We start from the raw sequence: 25,720 nt of genomic DNA on the forward strand, positions 1-25,720 counted from the left end.
CGGTGGGTGGCTTGGAGGAATTACTCGTTTGAGTCCTTCCAAGAATGCTTTGATGGCAGGCACTCTGAATAAAGAGAGGTGCTGCCTGTTCTGGAGATAGGCTGATATTGCGGTCAAATGGACACGTATAGAGGTGTACGCCAGATTGCATCGGTATAGGTGTAAGAGGTAACAAATTATGTTTTGGGTGGATGCGTCTAGCGGGTTAATGTCATTATTATTGCAATAAATGACGAACCTTTTCCATTTGGCTGCATAGCAAGCTCTGGTAGTGGGTCTTCTAGCTTCCTTAATGATGTCCATACAGTCAGGTGGCAGGTTTAGGTAGCCAAACTCTAGGACTTCAGGAGCCAGATTGCCAGGTTCAGCTGTTGCGGATCTGGGTGCTGAATCTCTCCATGGTTCTGCGTCAAATGCGCGGGTTTGATCCGCAGCCTTTGATGCGGCACCACGGAAAGTTCGAGAAAAGTGGTGTACCATGGCTGGCGTGCCCACGTTGGAGCAACCAGGACGAGTGTCAGGGAGTGTTGTCTGAGTTTGCGAGCCACCAGCGGTATCAACGGCGCTGGGGGAAAAGCGTACGCAAATCTGCCGGACCAGTTCATCCATATCGCATTGCCCTGCGACTGCGGATGTGGGAACCTGGCGGCAAAGCTTTGGCATTTTGCGTTTTCGCTTGTGGCGAATAGGTCTATCTCTGGATGACCCCATTGCTGGAAGTACGGTTGGAGTACTGATGGGTGTAACTCCCACTCGTGCATCTGGTGGCTGTGTCTGCTGAGCAGATCCGCCATCTGGTTGTCCTTGCCGGGGAGGTGTTCCGCCATGAGGAACATGTTCCTCTGAATGGCCTACTTCCACATGCTCTGAGCCAGATGAGACAACTGTGGAGAGTGTGTTCCTCCCTGCTTCTGTATGTAGTACATGGCGGTCATGTTTTCCGTCCGGATCAACACGACTTTGTTGCACAAGTGTACTTTGAATGCTTTCATAGCCAGGAAGATTGCCATCAGTTCTAGAAGGTTGATGTGCATCTTCTTTTGTTGTGTTGTCCATAGTCCCTGCACTGTGTAGTTGAGTACATGAGCTCCCCATCCCTGGAGAGACGCGTCCGCTGTCAGTATTATTTGTGGAACAGGCTCTTGGAACGGTCGGCCCTTGCAAAGGTTTTGTGGATACCACCAATGCAGAGAGTTGTATGCCCGACCGCTCACCAACACTAGGTCTTTCAACTGTCCTTGAGCCTGATTCCACTGACGTGCTAGGCACTCCTGAAGCGGGCGCATATGTAGTCTCGCGTGTGGGACTATGAAGATGCAGGAGGCCATCATGCCTATCAACTGCATGAACACTCGCGCGGGAAGGGAGTGTTGTGGTTTGAACTTGGAAATCAGCATTTGCATGCTGTTGATTCTCACTAAATTTGGCTGAGCTGTGGCCGCCAGAGTGTCTATAGTCGCACCTAGGTACTGTTGTACGTGTGCGGGTTGGAGATGGGATTTTGGGTAATTTAGTGAGAACCCCAGACTGTGAAGGAGGTGAATGGTGCGGGACATGTGGCTGGCACATTGCTGGGCTGACTTTGCTTGAACAAGCCAGTCGTCCAGGTAAGGGTAGACGTGTATGTGCTGCCTCCGTAGATGTGCAGCCACAGTAGCTAGGCACTTTGTGAAAACTCTGGGTGCTGTTGTCACGCCGAAGGGAAGGACTTTGAATTGGTAGTGCTGCCCCTGAACAGTGAACCGGAGGTATTTTTTGTGTGAGGGGTGAATGGGTATGTGGAAATACGCATCTTTGAGGTCCAGTGTAGCCAGGAAGTCTGCCTGCTTGAGCAGCGGGAGGACTTGCTGTAAAGTGAGCATGTGAAAATGCTCGGAGAGAATGTAGCGGTTGAGGGGTCTCAGGTCTGAGTGACCCGTCCTTTTTCGGTATTAAAAAGTACAGGGAGTACACCCCCGTACCTTGCTCGTGGACTGGTACGACCTCTATTGCGCCTTTTAGTAGCATACTTAGCACTTCCTGCTGTAAGAGCGTTAAGTGCTCTGAGGACATAGGACGGTGTTTTGGAGGTATTGTGGGTGGAGTGGAGGTTAATTCTAGGCAGTAACCGTGTTTGACAATATCTTTGACCCACTTGTCCATGGTGATGGAGTTCCACGTGGACAGGGACCTTTGTAGCCTTCCCCCGACAGGTGTTATGTGGTCGGGAGGAAGGGAGAGGGCGTCACTGTTTGTTCTTGGGGGAGGACCTGGTGTTGCCGTATCCGCGTCCTCTGCCCTTTGTGCTTGAGCCACGATAACCACCCCGGGTGTTTTTATCGTAGGAACTTTGTGTGTTTCCCTTGTTGTAGGTTTGCTGTGACCCCTGTCCTCTATTTGCTCCTCTATTTCCGGGGCGACGAAAGGAGCCGCTCCGAAAGGACTGCGTTTGGAGAGCCCCCATGGACTTTGCAGTGTCCGTGTCCTTTTTTATTTTCTCTAGGGTGGTGTCAACCTCTGGCCCGAATAAGTAGTCGGGGTTGACAGGCTGGTTGAGGATGTTATTTTGTACCTCAGGTTTGAATCCGGAGATTCGTAACCATGCGTGTCGTCGCAACATGACGCTAGTGTTTATGGCTCTGGCCGCTGTATCTGCGGCATCCAGTGCACACTTAATGGATGCGTTTGTGAGGAGCTGTCCCTCCCTGATGAGGATCTCCGCTCCCTCTTTGAATTGGTCAGGGAGATGTTGGAGTAATGTTTCTAATGTGTCGTAGTGTGCTCGATCGTAGCGAGCGAGGAGCGCCTGAGTACTGGCAATGCGCCATATGTTAGCTGCCTGGGCCGCAACCCGTTTGCCGGAGGTCTCTAGCACCTTGAACTCTTTGTCCGGGGGAGGAGCATCACCTGTTTGCGAGTGTGCCCGTTTGCGAGCATTCGCAACTACTATGGAATCCAGAGGTAACTGGCCTTTAATGTAGGTAGGGTCCCCAGGCGCCGACCTGTATTTCTTGTCGATCCTGGGGTTTATTACTCTTGCCCTGGTGGGTTCCTTGAAGATGTCCTTTGCTGGTTTGAGGACACCCTTCAACATGGGTAGAGTTTTTATATTCCTTTCTGAGGATGCGAAAGTATCCATGAGAAAGTCGTCCTCGACGGTGTCAGAGTGGAGTTGCACACCATGATTGGCCGCAGCACGTTCAATGAGGGCGTTGAATGCGGCAGTGTCCTCTGTGGGAGACGTTTTTGCTCCATAGAGTTGCGGGTCCTGTGTATCCATAGGTGCACCCGAGTCTACAGGGTCATCCCAAGCTTGGTCAGGGTCCTGTTGGCCTTCAGGGTCCATCTCTCCGGGATAGGGGACGTGGTCACCTATGTAGTCCTCCAAAACGTCTGTTTCGGAGTGTGTGGGAGAGAAGGACTGTGGATCTTGGTAAGAGGAATGGAGAGGTTCGTAAAGAACTGGTTCCGAAGCCACTGGCAGCTTTTTCTTAAGCGGGATCCGGTAGGAGTCCAAAGCTGGCTCGGAAGTTATTCTCCTCTTGTGGAGCATCATCCTGCCGGTGTCGGCGTCGATGATGTGTGAAGGTGACGTCTCTGCAGTAGAGCGTTCGGCAGACGTGATCGTGGTGTGGGTGACACGTGTTCTGATTTGGAACAGTTTTGGGGCCGTGGATGGCGGCAGGCCAAAAGTGATGTTGGCTGGTGCTGAAGAGGCTGTTGGAGCTTTTATCGGCTCGGAGCCTGACGTGTCCTGGAGGACTGCCTTGTGTTTGATGCGTTGCAAGGACGCAGCAACTGGCCGCACCTGGAGCGCCATCGATTCTTTGGCGCCGACCGGTTCTGTAGAGGCGGGCGTGGACTTCTTCGGCGCCAGTGGGTCATCGAGTCGAGGAGCGGTAGTAGCCGTCGACGTCGTCGATGAGTGTGCCTTCGGTGGTGCTGTCGAAGCGGTGTGAGACGCAGCAGGCAGTTTGACCTTTGTGGTCGGACCCGATTGTTCCGGTGCCGGGAGCCGAGTAGGTTTGGTGGCACCGAAGGTCTTTTTCCGTGTGTCGGCGCCGACGTCGGCTGCTGCAAGCTCGGCACCGAAGTCTCGTTTGGTGCGGTCGGTGCCGACGGGTTTTGCCGGCGTCGAAGGTGTGGTGGGCTTCGATCCGACCAGCGTCACTTTTGGTTTCGGTTTCTGGTGAACCAATACAGCTTTCGGTTTCGAAGAAGGGAAACCAGCCGTTTTGGGTAGTAATGGCTGCCGCTGAATGTCCGAGGCCGGGCCAGAGGGCGGGGCCGAAGAACTGCGGGATAGGTCTTGGGTAAGGCCCGAAGGCGATCCCTCGACCGGAGCCATAGACTGACGCACTGGGATATCCTCAGTCTGTACGGGTAGGCCTTGCTCGTCACCGGAGCTACTCTCTTCGGCCCCTAAGGCCTCATCGTAGTCTCCTACCTCGGTGTCGGCTTCATCTCTGTGAAAGAGTCGGTCTTCGACGTCCTCCGATCCGGAGTCGTGTTCGGAAGCGGGGCTGGAGGGTAGGTTCTCCACGTCTTCGACATCTTCGTCCTCGGCGCTGAAGATGTTGGTCGGGGCCGGTGCCGCTTGCTGCGCTTCGAGTCTCGCTGCTCGTCGATTCCGGAGAGTCTTCTTGGATCGGAATCGGGCACAGGCCATACATGTAGACTCGTCGTGATCCGGTGAAAGGCATTTGTTGCACACCGGGTGGACGTCGACATGGGGATATTTCGCATTGCATACAGGACACCGCTTGAATGGTGTCCTCGATTCCATCGTCGATGTCGGGTCGATGGTCGGGTAAGATGCGAAAAAGTTGGTTCTGGAAGTTAGTAAACTAACAAAGATACTATCGATACCGATCGGGAACAGTACCGACGCGAACTAAAGGCCTTTTGGCCTGGAAAAAGTTTTTCCTAACTTGAGTCAAGATAAGCACATCCGAACCCAATGGCGGAAAAAAACAATCTGAGGATGGAGAGGATGCCCATGCGCACTGTAGTCCAGGGGAGGAGTCACCTATCCCAGGATACTTCGAAGACTCTTCCAGGACAACAACGTGCAAACATCCGGACCCAACACTAGGCGGCGATCTATGCACAGATATGAATTCAGCAGCCCACATGCCTCGAACCTGGAATATATGAAGGCCTGAAACTGAGTGGCTTAGAGCTACTGGAACCAACAGCTGTGTAGGAAACATAGGAAGAATCGTAAGAGTTATTGACATCACCTAGGCACATAACCCAAGACAGCTGGAATCAACTATGCCCAAGCATCTGCGGGGGCTACTGTCAATGGCTATATGCAAAGCATGAGCCAAATATAACTAACAGACTAGTCCCAAAAAACGAGGGATGGCAAAGCAAATAGGATTGGAATGGAATGGACAGCCAGCCTTTTGGCTTTGACCATACTTGTTTTGGATTTTGTAAAAATGTATAATTGGGGGAGCTGATAGGCACTAGACAATCTACAAGAAATATAATGGGTAAAAAAAAAAAAAAGACTTTTTTTTGGTCTCAAAAAACACTTTTAGTCCCTGGCACAAAAGGAAACGTCTTGGTGTGCAGATGTGTTCCTTGACAAAGAGCACAATGCTGTAACTCACATGGATGTTAGCCATTGGTGTAGTGGAATGAGGAAAAATATTTATTAAGAGAAGCCCTTCTAAGTGTGTAATATGTCTGGCAAAACCAAAAGGTCTGGTCTAACGCCAGACGTAATGACAGCGACTGGAGAGGCTGGTGCCGGCGGTGGGCGTAAGGAGGCAGCCGGTTCGACTAATGAAACACTAGTCCGATGGCCTGACATCCTGTGGCCTGAAAGAGACTGAAGAGAGCGAACAAGATATGCCAGACAGCTTCCCCTGCCTCCCACGACAGTGCACTGGTAAAACATTGATGGGCCGGGTCTGACCGTGCCACATTAGAATGTATGGCTTATCGATCGCGTCCTCGCGCACGCAGCGCCCACGGAGACCCGTCAAAACAAGGCTCCATCTTATACAATATTTATGGCGCTGGTGGGACGAGTGGGCTGAGCAGCTGTTTGCAGTGAGGTAGTGTAAATCAGTGAGCCTGCTGTAACGTACAAGGGCATGCCCATAACACCGAGACTGGTAAGATACTTTGTGGGTTTTCCAGGTGCTGATGAGTGCGTTCACAGAACTGCTCGGCTACCTCCACCTTTCATGCTTTCTAGGATGATAAAAAGAGTACCACTAATGCTGGGATAAAATAAGTACTGCTGAGCTGTGCGATTGCAATACTCGGATTTTTTCCCATCTTGAAACTAAAGGACTTTCAAAATTGAAAGCACAGGGTAAATGCTACATCAGGGAAGGGACAAGTCCTGGTTTGGATGGGTCTTTCACGGTCTATGGCTATCAGTATTTTTTCACAAATCTAACTCCATGACCCCAGCTGTCTCTACAGGGCATGATGATGTAAAGGGATGACTTGCTGTTCCTCATCAAAAATGCCCTATAGCGCTGGGTGTCAAATTCAACAAGCCAGGAGCATAAGGAGGTGGGGGTGGGGGGGGGAGAGACAAGCGAGATACAGCAAACACATGTGAAAGACAGTAGGGATCGCGTTGGGGAGATGCAAGCAGAGCATGGACCACTCCAGAGGAAATGGAAGATTTGACCGGCTCATGAATCACCGGGAGGATTGTTCCTGTGGCTAAGTTCAGAGCATGAGGGGGGAAGGGTCCCTGATTTTACGCGACCCAGGATGGATTCTAGAGATTTAAGGTCCAGCAGAGGGATATGTTCCAACTTATTTATTCCAACAATTTAACACAAGGTTAAGAAATCGAGCTGTAGCTCAACAACTGAGAATAATTAAACGGGGTTAAGGCTTAGAGAAATAACTGACAACCACAATCAATGAATTGACAGCCTTACATCATACTTAGAAACACCAAAAAACGTGTTTTTAAAAAAAGGGGGGGGGGGGGGGGTGGATTGCCAGGATCATTTGTCCCAAGAGTAATTAAGGGCAAAGGAGTATGCGTTGGATCCTAGGTGGGGGATAGGGAGGGTGGGGGCAGTGGAATGGCATAAAGAGGTGTATAGATTAAAAAGAACAAAAACAGCAGGTAGCAAGAAAACTGCACAACCATGTTTGGGAAGCGCAGAAGTCTAGACAAGTGACGTTCAGTGAAAGACATGTACACGGTTTATTTTCAAGGCAGAAAGCACAATTTAGTATGACTTTTAAAAATTATCTGAAGTTGACATAATGCAATAAAACTATCTTTTACAGTCCACTGGAAAAAAAGGGAAGTTGGGTCATGAACAAAACCGGTAAAATATTAATAAAATATTTTGGGTGGAACCGAGTCCCAATTATTTAATTCACACCACTGACTTGGATGGAGAACTATAAAAAAACAGGAAACGTAATTCAAGTTTCAGACGAAGGAATGCTTCATTTTATATTTTTTATTAAACATAAGAAGGTACAATATTTGTATTTATTTGGAGTTTTATATAGTGCTAAAAGGACCCGATGGGTGTAAGAGTTCTTTACAAGAGAAGAGTTTTAATATATAAGAAATGACAGTCAGTCTTGCGGGAGCGGGTGATTAGAGGAGTTGAGAACTGAAATGCAGGCGCCCCAACATAGTTTGCTCTTTCAGAGGTGGTAACACTAATTGCCGAGGCGAAAAAAAGATCATTCCAAACATTAACCTTACAACTATTTTCTAAATAACGGATTACTATGTAACTTTATTTTAAACAATTTAAAATTACAAGCAATGGAACTGGTTATTTTTTTTTTTTTTTTAAATAGGAGAACCAAAGCACACTTCTAATGGACATTAACAGTCAAGCAAACCCTGAAAAACTAAAGCCACAGAATGTAAGTTTTTAATCCCGTTCCCACCCTTTTGGCTGGGGCCGATTTAAGACTGACTAAAACGTTTTATAACTAGCCTTATATTATTCTGTGTTCACTGCATTTAAGAACGCGTTCTTTGAAACTGATTTTTGTCACTGGTTTTCCTAAAAAAAAACAAATCTTTCCGCATTTTATTTCGTCATGGCATGGAATGTAAGCTAAATTTGTGGCCTTAGACAACTATTTCCAAGTTTGTGTTATTTTTATTACTTTTTGTTAAGTTCTTTTGGATGTCCAGAGGTTAGCCTTGATGCATAATTATACTGCTGTTTGGCAGTCGATGCCTTGGTCTCATTTTTGTGGCATAAGTTTCTTATACACTAAGGTCATCCTACAAACAAAAAAGAATGTTTACCTGCCTTCAATGACGCATCCACTGTACTCCTGGCCATAAAATGGTCTTCGCTTGTTCAAAGGGCAAACAGTAGATGTCAAGCTAATGCAAGTACAGAGGCACAAAACTGAGTTACACATGAAAACTACGCTCAATTTGAGGAATGCAAAAATGTGACTGGTGGTTGTGTGTAGATGGTGAGTTAGCTTTTGAAAGAAAAAAAAAATGCAAGCAACTTGGAGCAAAAAGGGCACTGGGGTTACACCATGTTACAGCGAATAACACCAAGGTTGGTGCAATTGGTACAAATTAGTGAGACAAAGCAGATAAAAGCATTTGATGAGCGGTATAAGACGGAGGTGGCTTACCATAAAACGAGGGAAGTCTTCACTCCCCCTCAGAGCATCTACTCCTACCTTTGGGATATAAGAGGTACCAAAAAGTATATTGTCACATGTTCTCAAATGTGTACTGCAAAGAGGCTGAATCTATTAAGACCTTAAAGTATTAAAACAGTAGAGCTAAACAAGGAACGGGAATGCAGTAAATGAGTAGCAGACGTTTTGCACAGAATACAATTCATCATTTGCTTTCACAAGCTCATGATACTCCATATCTTCTGCTTAGTGCACCCTCTACCTTGCAACTGGTCTCATTTTGGAATACATCTCATCAAGAGCACCTGGACTTATTTTTCGCAATGGCTTTATAAATAACCAGAGATATCCTTTAAGAACATAGCTAAAACAAACAGATAATTACTAACCTGCAACAATGTACAGTAGTGGGAACATTAATGTTGATACCAAGTATACAAACACACAACTTCTCAGTAAACATTATTGGCTTTTTTTCTTGGGAAGGGGCAGAAGTAGAGACTGGAAGGGGTGTATGACGTAGCACACACTACAAACATTTTGCACATCTGGGATGGTGGCACTCTTAAGCAGACAGTTTTGATATAGTCAATCGGGCCATCCTCATCACAATTCTAGGCCTACAAACGTTTACTGTGGGTTCAATTACTTACGAGAACAACTAAGTTGCATTAAAATGAATCAAAGTAGAAGTGTCTAAAATTTTAAGGCAAGTGATAATAAGGTGATTTACGTTGAGGTAGGTTGCAGAAAACTAGACTGCTCAACCATTCCATGCACGGAGGATGGTTGAAACTCAACCATTCTAGCTGGAACACTGAGTTGCATTCAACTGAGATAGCGTGAGCAAGGATCAAAGTATCGAGGCAGCAATTTGATTCTGTTCGGTCCATGTCAAGTCCGAACTCCGGAGGAGGGGATAGACTTGCATAAAAGTTCCAATAAGTTTCGAGATCCGTTTTCATAGGGCACTGCCCACTTGATAAACAGTTTCACAGACCTCCAGACAATACCCAGGCAGGTGGTTTCCAGCAGGCAGGAAAATAGTCCCATTAAAAAAGGCTCGGCATTAGGGTCAATCAAATCCAAAAGCCCCACCACCTTCTTGGAGATTGAAAGACCTCAGGCATGGCTTTTTGCTGTTAGCTGTCTGTGGACTCCTATGTCTCTGGGAATACAGGAGATGTTTTGGTACAATCCAAAGGGCTAGCTCCCAGGAGCAAAGATTCTCCCTGATTCAAGTCATAAGGTGGTTCTGAGAAGCAATGACTCTCTAATGGGTATTTGAAGTCGAAACAAAGAACTATGTGTGGAAATATGAAATATGTATTAGATGGGGGTTCAACATAACTGAAGACAACCAATAACACTATGTGATTGGTCTTTCATTAGAGTGAACCATAATGGGAGTCTATTCGGCGAATTTCACTCCGCATTTTACTTCACCTCTATATGGGGTGCATTCTTAACCCTCTCACTGCCAGGAGTTCTAGAAGACTTACCATGTTCTCTTTGTATATAATAAGGATTTTCTTATTTATTTATATACATTGTTTTAGAAAACACAAACCAGATCCAAAGGTGAAAAAGTACTGCACAGGCAAAGCAGGACTGTAACATCTTCTACACCACTTACTGTAAGTTTTACAATGTGTACCCAATTTCAGATACCTAATGATATATCTTTCATCAATTTAAAACAGAGGTACTTAAGTGTTCTTAAGGAAACCAAACCAAGACAAACATCACAAGTTGTGGTTAAATTAAAAGAACATTGATTAAATGAGTAAACAGATTACACGTCCTGAGCACATCTTGGACTGGCATGTACCTCACGATACTATGTGCCTCCTCCTGGGCGTTATGGACGGACTAGACGGGTCTCGAGCAGACATATTATTCCTGGGGACAGCCATCATGGTGGCCAAACGAGATATTGTCATGGGCTGGACGCAACCTGACCCCTCCACAATAGCTAGGTGGCGCCGAGGGGTGGATCGGTGCACTGTCCAAGAGAAACTTTTATTTGAGGCTAGGGGTTGACCAGCCAAATACCAAAGAGTGTGGGGTAAGTGGGCTGATCAAAAGGGTTAGCGGGGTCCGCAGGTTGGACTTTTGCCTTCTACAAAATGATTTCTTTTCGCGATATAAAGTGCTTGATCAGTGTGCCTACTGTATGATTGCACAACAGATGCCTCCATTATGTTCAGTATGCAAATCTCTATACTGTGCTGTCGGTGCCAACTTTTCTTTGTTTTCTAAAAATCAATAAAGTTGATCAAAAGAAATGAATAAACAGATTAAATCGACAAAAGAATTCTACAAGAAAATTCTTACGCTGAAAGATTTATAAGTGTATTTGAGAAACAAGCGTGTAGCAGTGCTTACAAATCAGTTATCACAGTAGGTAAAGTAAGTAACCACTGGATCTTCGCTGACTGGGGCTTAAAGAAAAGAACTGACGTAAGCGCGCTGGAGTGGCGCCTATATAGGGATCACACACACATCACTTCCGGCGTGGACGACATCACGCGGAGCCTTTCAATGCCACCTATCCAATTTTGGATCCAGTTTGACACCTGGTGAAAATTATAACGCAAATAATCTGCGGCTAGAAGTCTCTATCAGATTAGGTGAACAGCACATATTAAGCACACCATTAAGGATACAACCAACAATCATGCCTCTGAGACAACGAAAGACGATACCAGAGCTACTGGTAAGAAGTATTAGAGATAGCCCTGTATATTCTTCAGTTTTGTTGGACTCCTCAAAGTGAATGGTGGAATGTATAGGTGCACTGATCGCAAAATAACTACTAAGTAGAGTGGGCAGAACATAAGTAATAACAGATTTGTTTACTACTGATTTACAACTTTTGCAATACGTCTGGTTGCTGTTCCTTATGAGAGCCCTACCCTCCAGAACACACAGGCCCCCTTATTCGCCATGATAACCTTACCTTTTGCCTCTGCTGAATGTTGCTCATAGTGTCTGGCTGGAACTCTAACTTGTTGGATCGACAAAGCTTCCAGTACAATATGACGAGGATGATCATCACAAGGCACACTGGCACCACCACACCAACAATGATGAGTAGGTTCTGAGAGTCTTTGGGGGCTTCCTGCACCATGTTCACAGCTGTGGGAGGGCAAGGAAGCGGTTGATTCACACATTCATAATTAAAAAGGAGGTAAGAAACGATTTTCACTGGGACACTTTGTGACGAAGTTCTAGATTTGCACATGTGTTCAGTCTCCAGTAACATAATGCACAGACTTTACACAAAATTGAAGGCACTAAAACAATAATATTATTAATCAAAAGAACAGTCCAAAGAACTGAAGAAACAATTCATTCTAGTAAAGTCGTTATTGAGGTCTTATTTTCCACAAAACAGTTCATTTAAATGATATCTTTTCTTCAGATGGACATGCTTCAATCAAACCCTTTGTTATTCTCATCTCGAACAAAAACATGAATCAATTGTCAGTCAAGAGTGAACTTCAAATAACATAAATCAGTCACCTTCTTTCTGACAACCAACACGTTTTTTGCAGCTAGCCCGCTTTCTCAATGCTTAAAAAGCTTTTTTGACCAGCAACAGAAATGAGTTGCATGGATTGTATGGTCTACTTTGTTGCTCTCAAGTCTATATTAAGATTTAACAGGAGAGATGAGGCTCAGGATGATTTACCAAAGGTCAAGTGAAAATGCAACATCACATCCTATTGGGTACACAATACGTCTAGTTTGCTAACCAATGGGTCAGAGCATTTCTTTTAATTGGACCGGTAATTTGGTTAGTGGAAATGAAAGTGGAGGGTCTGATCACAATGCATTAACCAAGCTGAAGCTGGAAAAGGGGCAGGCAGGGGCCTAGAACTGTCGGCAAACTGGGAAAGGCTACAACAACCTATCTTTTCAAGGGCTCAGGTTCATACTAGTAATTAGAAATGTATCCACTACTTCTAACCTTGCATAGGTAGCCACCTTAGTGTCCCTTGGGAGGAAGATAAGAATGTATGGCTCCAATAAGAGGCCTGGCTCTGTAAAGATCAATACTCCCTTTGACATAAGGTGATTACAGAACAACTATGTGAGTAGATATTATTGGGAATAGTAAACTCCTCATTAATACTGTGCAAGTCATGCAACTTGCACACACAGCACCCCGTAAAATGTATTTTTGTCCTGGCATTCATTCTGTCTAAACAGTAAGCTTACAAAGGAAATGAGTATGACTACCTTAATAATGGGGCAGGATAGAAGGGTTACTCAGACGTGTGACTGATTTACAATGCAGCAAAAACCAAATGATCTCTTATACCTGCTAACTCAGAATAAAAAAAGCTGAAAGCAAACTACCCGCACCTAACAGAAATATTCATCCATCTTAACTCGAACAGGCAATAAGCAGCCTAATCATGAATGGCGATGAAACCCAATGTAGCTTTAACTGCTCATCCTTCCTCAAATAAGCCCTCTGATCATGTACCCAGTACCCCTGCTCTAACCCCACACATGCATTGGAGCACAAGGGCACCCCTATAAGTAGTATTTGTTCCACACCAAAATCACTAATTAAAGCACGCCCTGCAATGTTTATTATTTTGATGCATGCCTTATAACTAGTTAGCCACCCTCTACAGAAGTACTGACATTTCCATCTCATGGCCTTCCCATTACTGAACAGGAATGGAACCATACCATCATGTTACTCAAACCATAATGCACTACAGTGGATACACTTGATTTAATCTCGCTGGAATTATTTCTCAAGTGGCCCCTATATATCTTGTTCCAAACCCTCATGGTTCAAATCATATAGATCAACTCGCCCTACACCAACACACAGAGGTAAATAACGTTCCAGTTGTCCACTTCCCTAGTTTGATTAAAGAGCTTATAAGATGACCCTGCCAAGTTTACTTATTTCAGTATCTACCTGTAAATAAATCCCCACCACACAAGCAGCAGACCAATCCATATCACCAGTAAAGTTTGCTCTTCTAATCTGAATGTAAGCAACAACAAATTCCATCAGTATTACAATCACAACCCTAGAGGATAACCTGGGTTTTTTCTACCTCACTAAGAAATGCCCTAATCACCTTTCACACTCTTTAAAATTAATCTGCAACAAAAATATTCAATCTTAAGAAAGGATCATGAAGACAAGTGTCACTGTGGAATAGCGATCGTTCATAAAAATACATTTTCATGCTGCCCCATTCCGGCTCAAATTTTCAAATTATTAGAAATTCTACAAGTCAAAGTCTGCCAAACATTCATCTTGAAAGTGAGATTTGACATTCATCATTCTCTTTGTTTCAAAACCTACATTAGTTAGCTAAATAAAACCTAATTTCCCCGCCTGTTCACCTCTGCCAGCATAATTTCCTTTGGTAATTCCATCATCAAATGGAACAATGCCTCAAATCCCCACTGCCTCTGAACTAACATCTTTTCATCTAGCCAACCAACTGACTCAACACTGCCCGAAACCCACGCGCCCCAAAAAAACATATTTGACTCCATAAGTGCTGGTACAAATACTTTGAGTGTTCGATCCTATTCAGATTGATTGTTCAGAGGACTCCCCAATCACTAGCCACATTTCAGGACAGGCTCTATCAAATAAAATGTAACAAAAACGTGAATATGCCAGAGAAAGTTCTGAAATATAAGCAAAGAATTGCTGAGGTCCAAACTTTTCCTCTCTCAACATTGCACTGCTAATACTATACAAGTCGTCTTATAGGCATGTGACTCCATGTTCTATATAACTGAAAATGACGTATCACCCTCACAAGAAATAAAATATTAATACAAATAAATCCTTAAAATGGTTCTCTTGTGACTTCAGTCAAAAACAGCAAAACACTGAAATAATCTGGGAAATGTTGCATTTACATCTCTCTATACTGCCTAAACTTTAACAGGAAAAAAAACATGATTTCAGACTATAAACAATTACCTAGAAGAACTTGCTATTTAGGAACGTAATAACTCTAAATTGAACAACTGCACCGTTTTGATTTAGAAAGATAAAAAAAATTCGGAGATGAAATCATGAACTCTAATGACAATCATTAATCAGTCAGCTCCCCCCCAGTAATGTAACCATTTGGAGCAATTTCTCCCCAATTTGATGGCTCACTCAGTATTTTAGCCTCCGACACCAAACTCTCAGCATTCACCAATGACCACTTTCTCCTTCCTGTAATCAAAGGACTGTAGTAAACTCTTAACACATTGTCTTTTGCTGACAAATACATCACCCCAAAAGGAATGTATAAAGTTGCTATTTAAAAAAAATTGCACTGGAACTAAACGTGGTTGAAAACTACCAACACATTTCAGGTCTTCACTTTTAGCCAAAATCACTGAAACAAAGTGTACATTCACAGCTCAAGGAGCACATCAAGAACTATAACGTGCTTGGACCACACCACTCAGATTTCAGACTGGGACATTAATTGCCTCCCTCCCATTGAGTGATTATGTATAGAGAAAGGTTTATGCCATCCATGTTTGCATTTCCCATTATTCCTATTCTGGCCTTTGATACTGGCACACTCAAAAATAGAATGAGAATTGAAGTAAAAATTCCCGAATGGTCAAAATCCTATTAGGTTACTTAAGTGCTAAATTGAAATCTTTTTCCGACACCAATCATGTGCCATTTAGCGCTCCACAAGGGTCTACCCTACCAATCAAGCTTCAACATTTATGGTTTTTTTTAAAAAAAAACGAGATATAATGTCTGTTCTCAATATGTTTGTCAGAAAAATATAAAATGGCTATGTGTCTGCATCCAAAAATAAATTGAGAAAACACCTTAATTTTAGGCTGCAAAACAAAATTCCTTCTTTTGTTATTGTATTTGCTTGAACATGTGTTATTATTAGCTTATTATTTTTCTATTGCCTTGTATGAGCTTGTCAATAAACTTATATAAGCAAAACAAAACCACACACTAAGACAAAAACATTAAACAAATCCAAATATCACGCCAAAATGGCTACTTCAGCAACATACCTGGGCTTCTTTCACAATGAAAACCATCACTTCAAAAACAATATACAACCCATAGCAGAATCTCCAGATTTTCATTTTGGGACAAAATACACATCTCATCTTTAAGCATCAACAGTTTTGGTACTTAGGCAATGCTTGCAGATCACGGACCCTTGTTAAAGCATATTTACCAACAACTATGCTAAAACACATCAACCCTGTTCAAAATTAATTTAATTCAATATAGGTGCTGTAACTGCATGACTAGGATACAAATTTGCCCATTCCAAAAACCTTTTTAAGTTTCAAAAGTAAGTTTATTTAAGAATACCAATTAATCAACAATACTACTGGAATAATGAAAATCGGTCTCTGAATCGTACTTTTTGTGTAAGCTAGTAAATGTACTGCTAAAAAAGCTTAGCAGAATCTGCAGTCTAACAAATACAAGCGATATTAAATAAGAACATAAATGATTTTGCTAACACCAATTATGTACTCCAATTCCACATACATAGATTTCTCTTGATAATTTGAGGTGTTAAAAGTCTAGGACTTCAGGAGCCATGCCTCGATTTGCAGGCTTTGAGGACCTGGATGAAAAAAATATTTCTCCCTTCACTGTCGGCATATCTTCATAAACGGGTAATTTGACAACTTTAGGAGATGACAACCCAATTGTGGTGCAATGAGGATCACTGTCCTGTTGGAAGGAGAAATTAGTGGAACCGCTCTAAAAACAGGCAAATTTCCTGTCCCTGCTCATCAACAGTGCATTCCCTTGAGACTAAAGGTGTTAATTTCTAGATGAAATGTTTTGGTATTTTGGCTTTCTTTTGATGCATGAGCATAAGCACAAAGAGGAGCTTTAGAGGAAAGAAAAGGACAAAGGGGCACCCTTTACTCACAACCTATCCGATACCCATGCACGGTGCCATCTTGAAAGTATGCTAAAAACTCTTTTTTTTTTTATTTTATTTTTTAAAGCCTAGCTTCCCCTGCCCTCTCTTGAATGGTGCCTGATTTGAGCATTGTCCCAATTCTGTGCCATATGAATAGAATGTATTTTTTCCTGTTCTTTGTATTGCGGGCGGCCAACTTGGTTTTAGCGTAAGTCCAAGACTGCAACGTGCAATGGTAACGGTTTAGTGTATGACCCCTTTGCCGCATGGTTCTGGGGAGTTGATTTGAATTCCCAATGGAGCATATGCTGCGTCTTTAGAACAGTGACCACTGGCACCAAAGGTGAGCCGTGAGTTCTACGATCTGTTTTGTGTTTGTAGTGTGGTGGTTTCCCCTTTAGAGTATTGCCAATTTGTTGGAACCAGGGGATGGTGAATTTTAATGTATGGGAGTATTAGAGACTTGTGTGTCTCGTGAAAATAGTTCGGTAGAATATGTGTGAATGCAAACCTGGGGAGGGTGTGGCCTTATTACGATCTTTTTGTAAATTCGGTGCATGCACACAGGTACGTGCCCGAGCTGTCCTTCTCCACATCTTGTATAGATAGGTATACTTTCACTATATAGGATCTTTCAGCCTGAAAAAGAAAGTGGCAATGATGATAGCATTAGTCAACTGGTAAGCACTAGTCAACAAGCTCCTGGTGGTTGCTTCCGTGAGGCACATCCTATTTTTAAGAACATTTCTCTCGCTATGGGGGAGGGGGATCTGTCCCTTGACACCGTATGTTTTTCTATATATACCCTTGCTTTTGATAGACTAAATTTCACCAAAGCTTTACAGATTTCTAGTGTTGGCTGAGGCAGCAGGAGCAGTCTGACATTCACTTGTATTTTTGGGGTCTGGGACGCAGGTGTTTTTTTAGCATTTCTTTTGACACAAATTCATGTATGGTGTACTCCACGGAATAAATATTTCTATTATTTTTGCTTTTATTCCCAATGTTTGTCTGCGTAGAGCGTCTGTATGCACAGTTTCCCTTCCTATTGGATAATGTTTTTCCTGATGAAGGAATGCCAAAAATGATGCGCAAATCCTGAAGCCTGCTTAGATAAAACATGGATGTTATGTTTATCTTTCATCATTTGAACGTCTCGAATCATACTCCAGTTTTCAGGGTCAGGAGTAGTCTTTTTACATCTTGCCTACTAGGCAGCTTAAGTTGTCTGTTTGCAAAAATACCCACTGTCAGCTTACAGTGGGCTTAGAGCCTGCTCATTGCTTGCCATTTGCTTGCTTTTCATTTGTTAGCTTGCCTGGGCTTGTCTTGTTCCGCCTGTGTTGGTCCCTTCCCTGGAACATGCCTCATTACTTGTGTCCATTCACTTCTTAATATTCAGGCACTACTTTTTTTCTTTGAAATCAAGAACTTCATGAGAGTGCATGCATTTTCCAGCTGTCCCCCTCATGTACTTCTCTTTCCTCCCCTGCACTCTGTTGCTCTCTCTTTCCCATGCGCGTCACCCCTCTCCTGCAGAGTTGCTCTTGCCATCATATCCTTCAGCCCCCTATGTTGCTTTCTTGCCCATGTCCTTCTCCCACCCAGCTCCACTTTGCTCTCTTGTCCTTAAGCTTTCCTTCCGCACACGCTCAATGTTGCCCATGTCGTGTACTTTTTCTCCGTCCTCTTTGCAGCTTCTGTACCACCCCCCTCTACTTTTCCCTAGCCACACCCTCTGTGTTGCTTACCTCTCACGTGGTTTAAAAAAAGAAAATTGCACTACTTTTTTTTTTCTTTAATTACCAACTCGGTTCAGTATATACAAAAAAAGGGACAAGTGCCTGAGTTTTTTTTTCGGTTTGGACACCTACAAAATAACGCAGCTGGCTTTGTGAAAGCAAGACTTATTAGTCCTACTAATGTTTGTTTTAATTCTGGGTAGGTGTCATGTAGAACTCTGATTCCGACCCTAGACACCTGACATTTAATGTTCCCATTTGTGTACCCCCAACCTGGGTCTGTTGCATTAAGTGTTACAAGGACTGTGGTAACTGGTGGTTTCAATCTTCTGGCTTTAATATTATGGTTCTCTTTCTGCAATTTTAACTGTATTTGCAATGTACTTGTGACAGCCCATAAATACTTCTAGTCTTATGTCACTTGTGACCACCGGCTGCTTGACCACTGGTATTATACTGGTTGAGTCTGAAGTTTTTGTATTTGAGATAGACTGAATGCATGAGACCATCATACAGAGGAGTCTCATCACAGATCTCACTGCCTGAGCCATACTCATCTGGTGCAGAAGAATTTGATTCTGTAATGCCAACACTCTCTTAGGAGTTGGAAATGCCAATATAAACTCTGTATTCAGCGTTTCCCCACGAAGAATCTTTTGCCATGTTGATTTGGGGCCCACCCCCACACCGCACTAATTGTTAGACCCAAGTGGTACCAATTCGGCATGGTTTCCTCTTATCAACCAATAGGCCAAATAAGGATAGACATGAATGGTCAGGCTCCTCAAGTACTTCGCTGCTGTGAAGCATTTTGTGAATATCTTTGGAGGTCATGATGTGTTATGCTACATTATGTGAATTTGTAGAGTGTGGCTAATCGCCTGTGAGGGTATCCAGGCTCTGAGTAGGGCAGGCCTAGAAGGAGGGGTTCGGGGGGGTGGGGGTGGGGGGAGTAGGAGATCATGTCTGCTTTGTATGGAGGAGCCATGTCTTGAGGTGCCAAATGAAATCATTAACTAGTATTGTACTCTTAGTATAAAAAAGCTTCAGTACTTACTGCACCCTGAATACATTTAAAAGAAGAAGTTAAATGCCTGCAACTGAAGTTCTCCAACATAGGTGTCGTTCATAGATTCAACATGCAAGAATCATCTCAGTTGTCAAGCAGGTGCGCCCAAGGGTCAGATAGAGAACAGTTAAACATACACAAAAAAGGCTTTTACATAATCACAGCAGTAGCCTATTCACAAAGTTATAAAAGATCGAAAATTCAGCCATACAGGGCAGAGCAAAGTCTACACCTCTCCCCGCCATTGCTACTATAGTTCAGATTTCGCAGCACTAGTGCTAAAGTATTTTTTTGTATACAAGCATGCTTGAGTTGGGGAGGAGCATGGGTCGCATGTGAAGCTATGAAAGATACCAATACTGGAGAGCTTCAGTTACAGGTAACTTTTTCAATATCGGATCTTTCATAGATTCACATGCGTGAATCAGAATAGCAAGTAATAATTACAAATTGAGCATCACTCAGTGGTAGGTGGCAACGAAGGCTAAACAAACTTACCTAAAATATTATGAAGAGCCACTTGTCCTACTTCCGTATCTTATACTGTTGAATCTAGACAGTAATGTTGCATACAAGTGTGCCTGTTCTTCCACGTTGGTGCCCTGCATAATCAACAATGGACACACCAGATAAGAGGGCTGTAGATATAGATACCCTTCTTGTGATTGAGCTTTCACTTTCCCTTTAAGTGGATGATCTGACTCTATGACAAAACACTATAGTTAAGACACCCAGTGAGTTATACTTTGTATCAACAACAATTGTCCTTTTCATGGGTGAACATTTGCCACAAAAACTTAGTCAGATCTCCTAACTTGCCTGGTTCTGTCAATATAAAATTTGAAATATTTTAACATCTAAATATGAAAGTGCCCTTACTGCCGTTAACTGGAGGAATAGTTGCCTGATTGTAAAGGCTTGCATTGCATCGACTCTTCTAGCTGATCTTAGGGCTAAAAGAAGAGCTATGTTCCAGGAGAGATACTTTAGTTCTGCCATATGTATTGGCTCGAAAGGACACTTCATCAGTTGAGATAGTACCACATTTAGCTGCCACAATGGTGGAGGATGTCTTATTGGTAGGAGAGACATTAAAGAGACCCTTAAGAAACTATTTAACAAATATATTCGATTAAAGGAACGGTTGGTTCCACGCTCTTTTGAAACGTGAAATAGTAGCCAGATGATACCAGACTGAAGCGTGACTCAGTCCTGGCCTTGCTAAGTGTAGAAGATATGGTAATATCTTCTGAGGAAATTAAGATATAGGGTGTAAATCACGCTCAGTACAACAGATGCAAAAACGTTTCTATTTTGCTTAGACTTCTTGCAGTCCTTAGGAATGTCTTGTAGTTGGAATTCACTGAATTCATTAGCCAAGTTGACAAATTTGGAGAGCGTTGATCTAGATGAGAATCTGATCTTTGCATTGAGACAGCAGGTTCAGTATTGTCTCCAACTGTATTTGAAGCTTTATCGAGAGAAGTAGTCAATGTGTGAACCAGTACTGCCTAGGGCACCCTGGAGTTATGATGAGATGACAAGGTTCAACTAGATCGTTGGCCAAATTATGAAAAAGGCATTCCCCCACCACCCCACCAGAGAGCCTGCTGGCAAAATACTGGCATTGTCGGGTCTGGTTGGTAGCAAACAGATCCAGTTTTGGTTTGCCCCATTGATGAAACACACTTTCTAGTTGGGGTGAATATAGCTCCCACTCATGTTAAGGTATATTGATTTGCATTGGGCACTAATCACCCGAGAGGGTATCGAGGCGCTTGGGAAGCTGTGTAGATGTGTGTCCCCCAAGGTGCTTATACGAGGAGCCAGGTATTCAGCTTCTTGTGGAACTCGAGAAGTGAGGAGGAAGTTCTGATGTGTTGAGGGAGGTCGTTCCATGTCTTGGGTGCGATGTAGGGGAATGAGCGAACCTCCAGTTTTGCTTTCACAGCCGTATGCAGGGAATGTTTACAAGTGAGAGTGAGGCAGAGCATAGATGTCTGATGGGTTGGCAAAAGTTTATCCTTCTGCTTGGGTATTCTGGTCCTGTGCTGTGTAGGGCTTTGTATATGTGCGTGAGAAGTTTTAAACACTGCCCTTGTGAATGGGGAATCAATGAAGCTTCCGGAGATGAAGTGTGATGTTGGTCGGATTGGGTAGTCAAGTTTGAGTGTTGCAGTGGTGTTCTGGATGGTCTGGAGCCTATGTAGGAGTTGTTTGGCGATTCCAGTGCAGACTGTGTTGCCTTAGTCCAGCCTGCTGGCGATGAGTGCTTGCGTGAACGTCCGTCTGAAGTTCTGAGGCAACCATTTCAAGATCTTTTGCGGCATGTGTAGAATTTGGAAGCAAGAGGTGCACACTGAGTTGACTTGAGCCTTCATGTTGAGCTTGTCGTCTAGGATGATCCCTACATTTCTTGCGTGGTCTGTGGGTGTTGGTCCTAGCTCAGACAGCCACCAGGTGTAGTCCCATTGGGAGGTCTTGTTGCTGAAGACCAGTACTTCCGTCTTGTCGGAGTTGAGCTGCAGGCAGCTGGTTCGCATCCAGTCTGCTACTATATTCATGCAGTTCGTGAAGTTGGTTCTGGTGATGACATTCCCTTGGTGACCTACTGAGATTGTCGTTTCAAGAGTTTGCTATGCCTGTAACAGAGACTGTATTTATCTGAAAATGATGTTGAATTGCCCAATCCCACGTATTCTCCTCCTCCTTTAACAATATGTGGAATTGTGTTTTCCCCTTGTTTGTTGATATAGAGCATGCTTGTTGTCTTGGCTGTAAGTATCAACACTGAAGATTTGTGTATTCTTGGAAAGAAAGTGCACAGTCAGAGCAATTGCTCTATGCTTGAGGACTGTGATAAGCAATCAAGCTTTTTCCATTGTTCATTTACCACAGACTTTTAACTCTTGCAGTAGTGCACACCAACCCTCTAGCAAGACATCTGTTTTCATACCAAAATGGGCATACTTCTGGAGAAAAGTTAATCTGATTGTGGTGTTGATGCATTGAAGCCACCAGGCTACAGCTCATTTTATCTCACATAGCACTTGTATAGGGTCTTCAAATTAATCTATCTTCTGCAGCCACTGTTTGTTCATTGCCTCCTAAAATGGCCTCATGTGAAGGCGGCAATGTGAGATCAAAGGGTTGCAGGATAACATCATCCATAAAAAGGACTTCAACATTTGCACTGTGGTTGTTTTTTTTCTTTTTGCAGATGTGTAGTTAATTCTGTGAGAGAATTTACTCTCTCATTGAATGGGAATGCTTTGTCTAACTTTGTATCCAGAACGGCACCTGAAAACTAAATTTTTCTACAAGACTAGATAAAAAATGTGTCTCCATCTCTATTAGGGAAAGCACTAGCTCGCTGAAGAGCTGAAGTCAGTCTCTGGTAGAGTCTGTAGCTGTCTTGAGTAGCCGTCATCCAAATAGGAAAACTCTTCACGATCTTGTCTCCTGAGACGAGCAGCTACTGGTGCCATGCACTATGTGAAAGTGCTCGGGGAGATCTGAGACTGAAGGTGAGGACTTTGAGCTGATAATGGCAATTAGCCACTTGAAATCTTAACAAGCTACAATGAGCAGGGTGACAAGGGATATGAAAGTATGCATCCTGTAGGGCTAAAGGTGGCATATAACGCGTTGCTGACGTTTTAGAACCTTTTGTATGGTAACTATTGTAGGAGGCTGCCTCAGTATATAGTGCCCACCTATGGTGAGGCACTGTGCACTGAGTCCAGGCAACTCTTAGTGATAGTGTTTAGGTCCCTTAAAAACAAAGCTCTCAAAGGGTAGCTATAGGGAACAGCTAAGGCTTATCCAGGAGGGGTGTATGGCAAGTGCATTTACCACTATGGTCAATCTGTAACCTTTTCACACAACAAAGAACCACACCAGTTAAGTATAAAAACACTTTGTATTTATTACTATACATTAGACACTAACTTGGTATATCTCCTACCCAGAGATACTAATTACACACAAGAAATATTTTAGAAATGGGGGGGCGTGGCCAGCCTGGCAACATGGCGGATGCGAGCGACTGAGGCTCCAACAGTTACCTCCTGGATATCCTGCCATTTATCCTGAGAGGGGGCAGATAGTGGCAGCTGGACGCGGGCCCGGTGTGGGGCAGTGAAGAGGAGCCGGCGTAGCCCTGCGAGCGGCGATTGTGAGGCGCCGCGACCCGGCGGGGCTTGAGAGGAGAGGAAGCGCGCGGCGGCCTGTGAGGCGGGGCCGGCCGCGGGACCCTGCGATAGTGCCGGGAGACGGAGCGGGGGACGGCGCTGCACGAGAGGTCCCTTCCCCTCGCGGCCGAGGTGTCCTGAAGGCTGCGAGCTGACGTCGCCGGCGGACATGGACTGGTAGGAGCCCTGCCGGGTGCTGCGGTGGGCCCCCGCGACGTGGAGTGCAGTGAAGTGCGATGCCCTGGTCTGCAAGCTGGGAGCCTGCTGCGCACTGTGGTGTGCTCGGCGGCGGAGCGCTGAGGAGCTGCGGCCCCCGGGGGATGGCGTGCCTGGAGTGTGGGGGAGTCTGCGGCCCCGAGTGGTGGGGGCCGCCGTCGAGGCCAAGACAGCACGGTGAGCTGCGACCTGAGGCCTGCTGTGGTGAGCCCGGAGTGCCTGGGTGCGAGCCGTGTGGAGAGGAGGGCCCTGAGCTTGAGCGGCACAAGTAGCGGAACCTGGACTGGGGCGGCCAGGAGAGGCCAACTGTTGCATAGGAGGGGTGCAGAGGCGCGCCTGGAGTGCCCGGAGGCCGAGGCGTGGATTGCCCGTTGCGGACACTGATGCCCGGTACTGGCAGAGGCGGGCGCCATTTCCTGGGAAGCGCCATTTTGTGCGAGGCCGTGGCGGAGGGTGGTGTACCGGACATTGTAGGGACCGCCAGGAGCCACGCATTGGAGAGGTGGGGGGCCTCCGCAAGTGACTGTGACCCGGGGTGCTGGGCGTAGAGTCCCTGGGAGCGGGGCCCCTGTTGTGAAGCTGGCCGACGGGGCTCCAGCACCTGGATTGCCTAGCGCTCTAGTGGCTGTACAGCTGCAACGACGCAGAGCGAGCGAGCCTTGGCACACAGCGGTCTGCTGGCGGGCACCGGTCGGGTGTACCTGGCAGGGCCAGAACGGGACTGGGCTGGACATCGGCTAACCGACGCATCAGTGAGCAGGCACGGTGGTGCGGTGCCCTAAGGGGAACGAGGCACACGATTCTGGGAGCCCCTTGCGGCCTGGGGGAACACTGCCGGTGTGCTTCCCTTCTGGAGCATGCTGCTGCTGCGGGCTGTGGGGTATCCCCGGTCCTCTTTCTGCTGACTGCGGCCCAGCGGCTGGGCCCTGGGGAACGAGTATAGCTCCGGCGGCCGAGCGGAGCCGAGTGCCGGAGGGATTGGAGGGCCCACGCCCGGTTGTGCACACGACGCCCGGAGACGAGCTGTGAATGCCGACTGCCCAACAGTACGCGATGGGCCGACTTCGCGACAAATCGCAGCAGGGTCAGCTGCGTGCTGGGAGCCTGGACCCCGCCCAGGGCCGGTCGGGGGGAGATACGGAGTCGCAAGCGGCGGCCCTCTCGACTAAAATGGACACCATGCTCGCGGCGGTGGAGAGACTTGGCACTACCCTGGATCAGACAAGGGTGTCCCTCGAAACGAGGATTGACAAGGTCACATCCGACTTCACCCTCCTTCACGCTGCCCATCGCAAACTGGCCGAGAGAGTAGAGTCACATGGTCAGACGCTTCAGGAGCTACAACCTGTTGTCCGGAGTCATAGCGCAGCGCTGCAGGATGTGCTGGACCGGGTCCATGCGCTCGAAGACAGGGTTGATGATGCGGAAGGACGCTCACGGCGCAATAATATCCGCGCAGTGGGTCTCCCGGAAGGAGTGGAGGGTAGGCACCCGGAGCAATATGTGGAGAACTGGTTGCGGGACCTCCTGCCCCAGGGGGTGTTATCTCAGCACTTTGTTGTGGAAAGGGCGCACAGGGTGCCGGCGCAGAGGCCCAAGCCGGGGGCCCGGCCCCGACCGTTCCTAAACTATCGGGACAGGGATGCGGTTCTAAGCGAAACTAGAAAGTCTGGTGACCTGACCGTGGGCAGTAGCCGAGTCATGCTATTTTCGGACTACACCGCACCCGTGCGGAGGCGCAGAAGTAACTACATAGCGGTGAAGCGCCAGCTTCGGGAGTTGGCTCTACCTTACTCCCTGCTGTTCCCGGCCCGCCTGCGAGTGGTAGCAAAAGAAGGTGCCCGCTTCTTCGACTCCCCGGCGGACGTGTGGGACTAGCTGGAGGAGTCGGGGCAGTGGACGGGGGTGAGGCCTGCTGGCTCGGATGTCGACAGCCGCCCGGGGAGGCGATCCAGAAGACGTGGG

General features: G+C 45.7%; 1 protein-coding gene across 4 annotated transcripts in view; it reads right to left on the bottom strand.

The window, feature by feature from the left end:
- Positions 1 to 25,720, bottom strand: part of KIAA1549 (KIAA1549 ortholog) — a 746,373-nt gene that overhangs the window by 261,548 nt on the left and 459,105 nt on the right. For 3 of the 4 annotated variants that reach the window (XM_085652040.1, XM_085652037.1, XM_085652041.1), the window contains exons 10-11: positions 11,573 to 11,751; positions 8,602 to 8,649 (exon numbers count right to left, since the gene is read on the bottom strand). In XM_085652040.1, coding sequence (XP_085508166.1) covers positions 8,602 to 8,649; positions 11,573 to 11,751 — 227 coding nt within the window. The remainder of the gene's footprint in view (positions 1 to 8,601; positions 8,650 to 11,572; positions 11,752 to 25,720) is intronic. The other variant, XM_085652039.1, reaches the window with a different exon arrangement.

This window comes from Triturus cristatus, chromosome 4_1, assembly GCF_964204655.1.
Source record: "Triturus cristatus chromosome 4_1, aTriCri1.1, whole genome shotgun sequence".
Taxonomy (NCBI): Eukaryota; Metazoa; Chordata; class Amphibia; order Caudata; family Salamandridae; genus Triturus; species Triturus cristatus.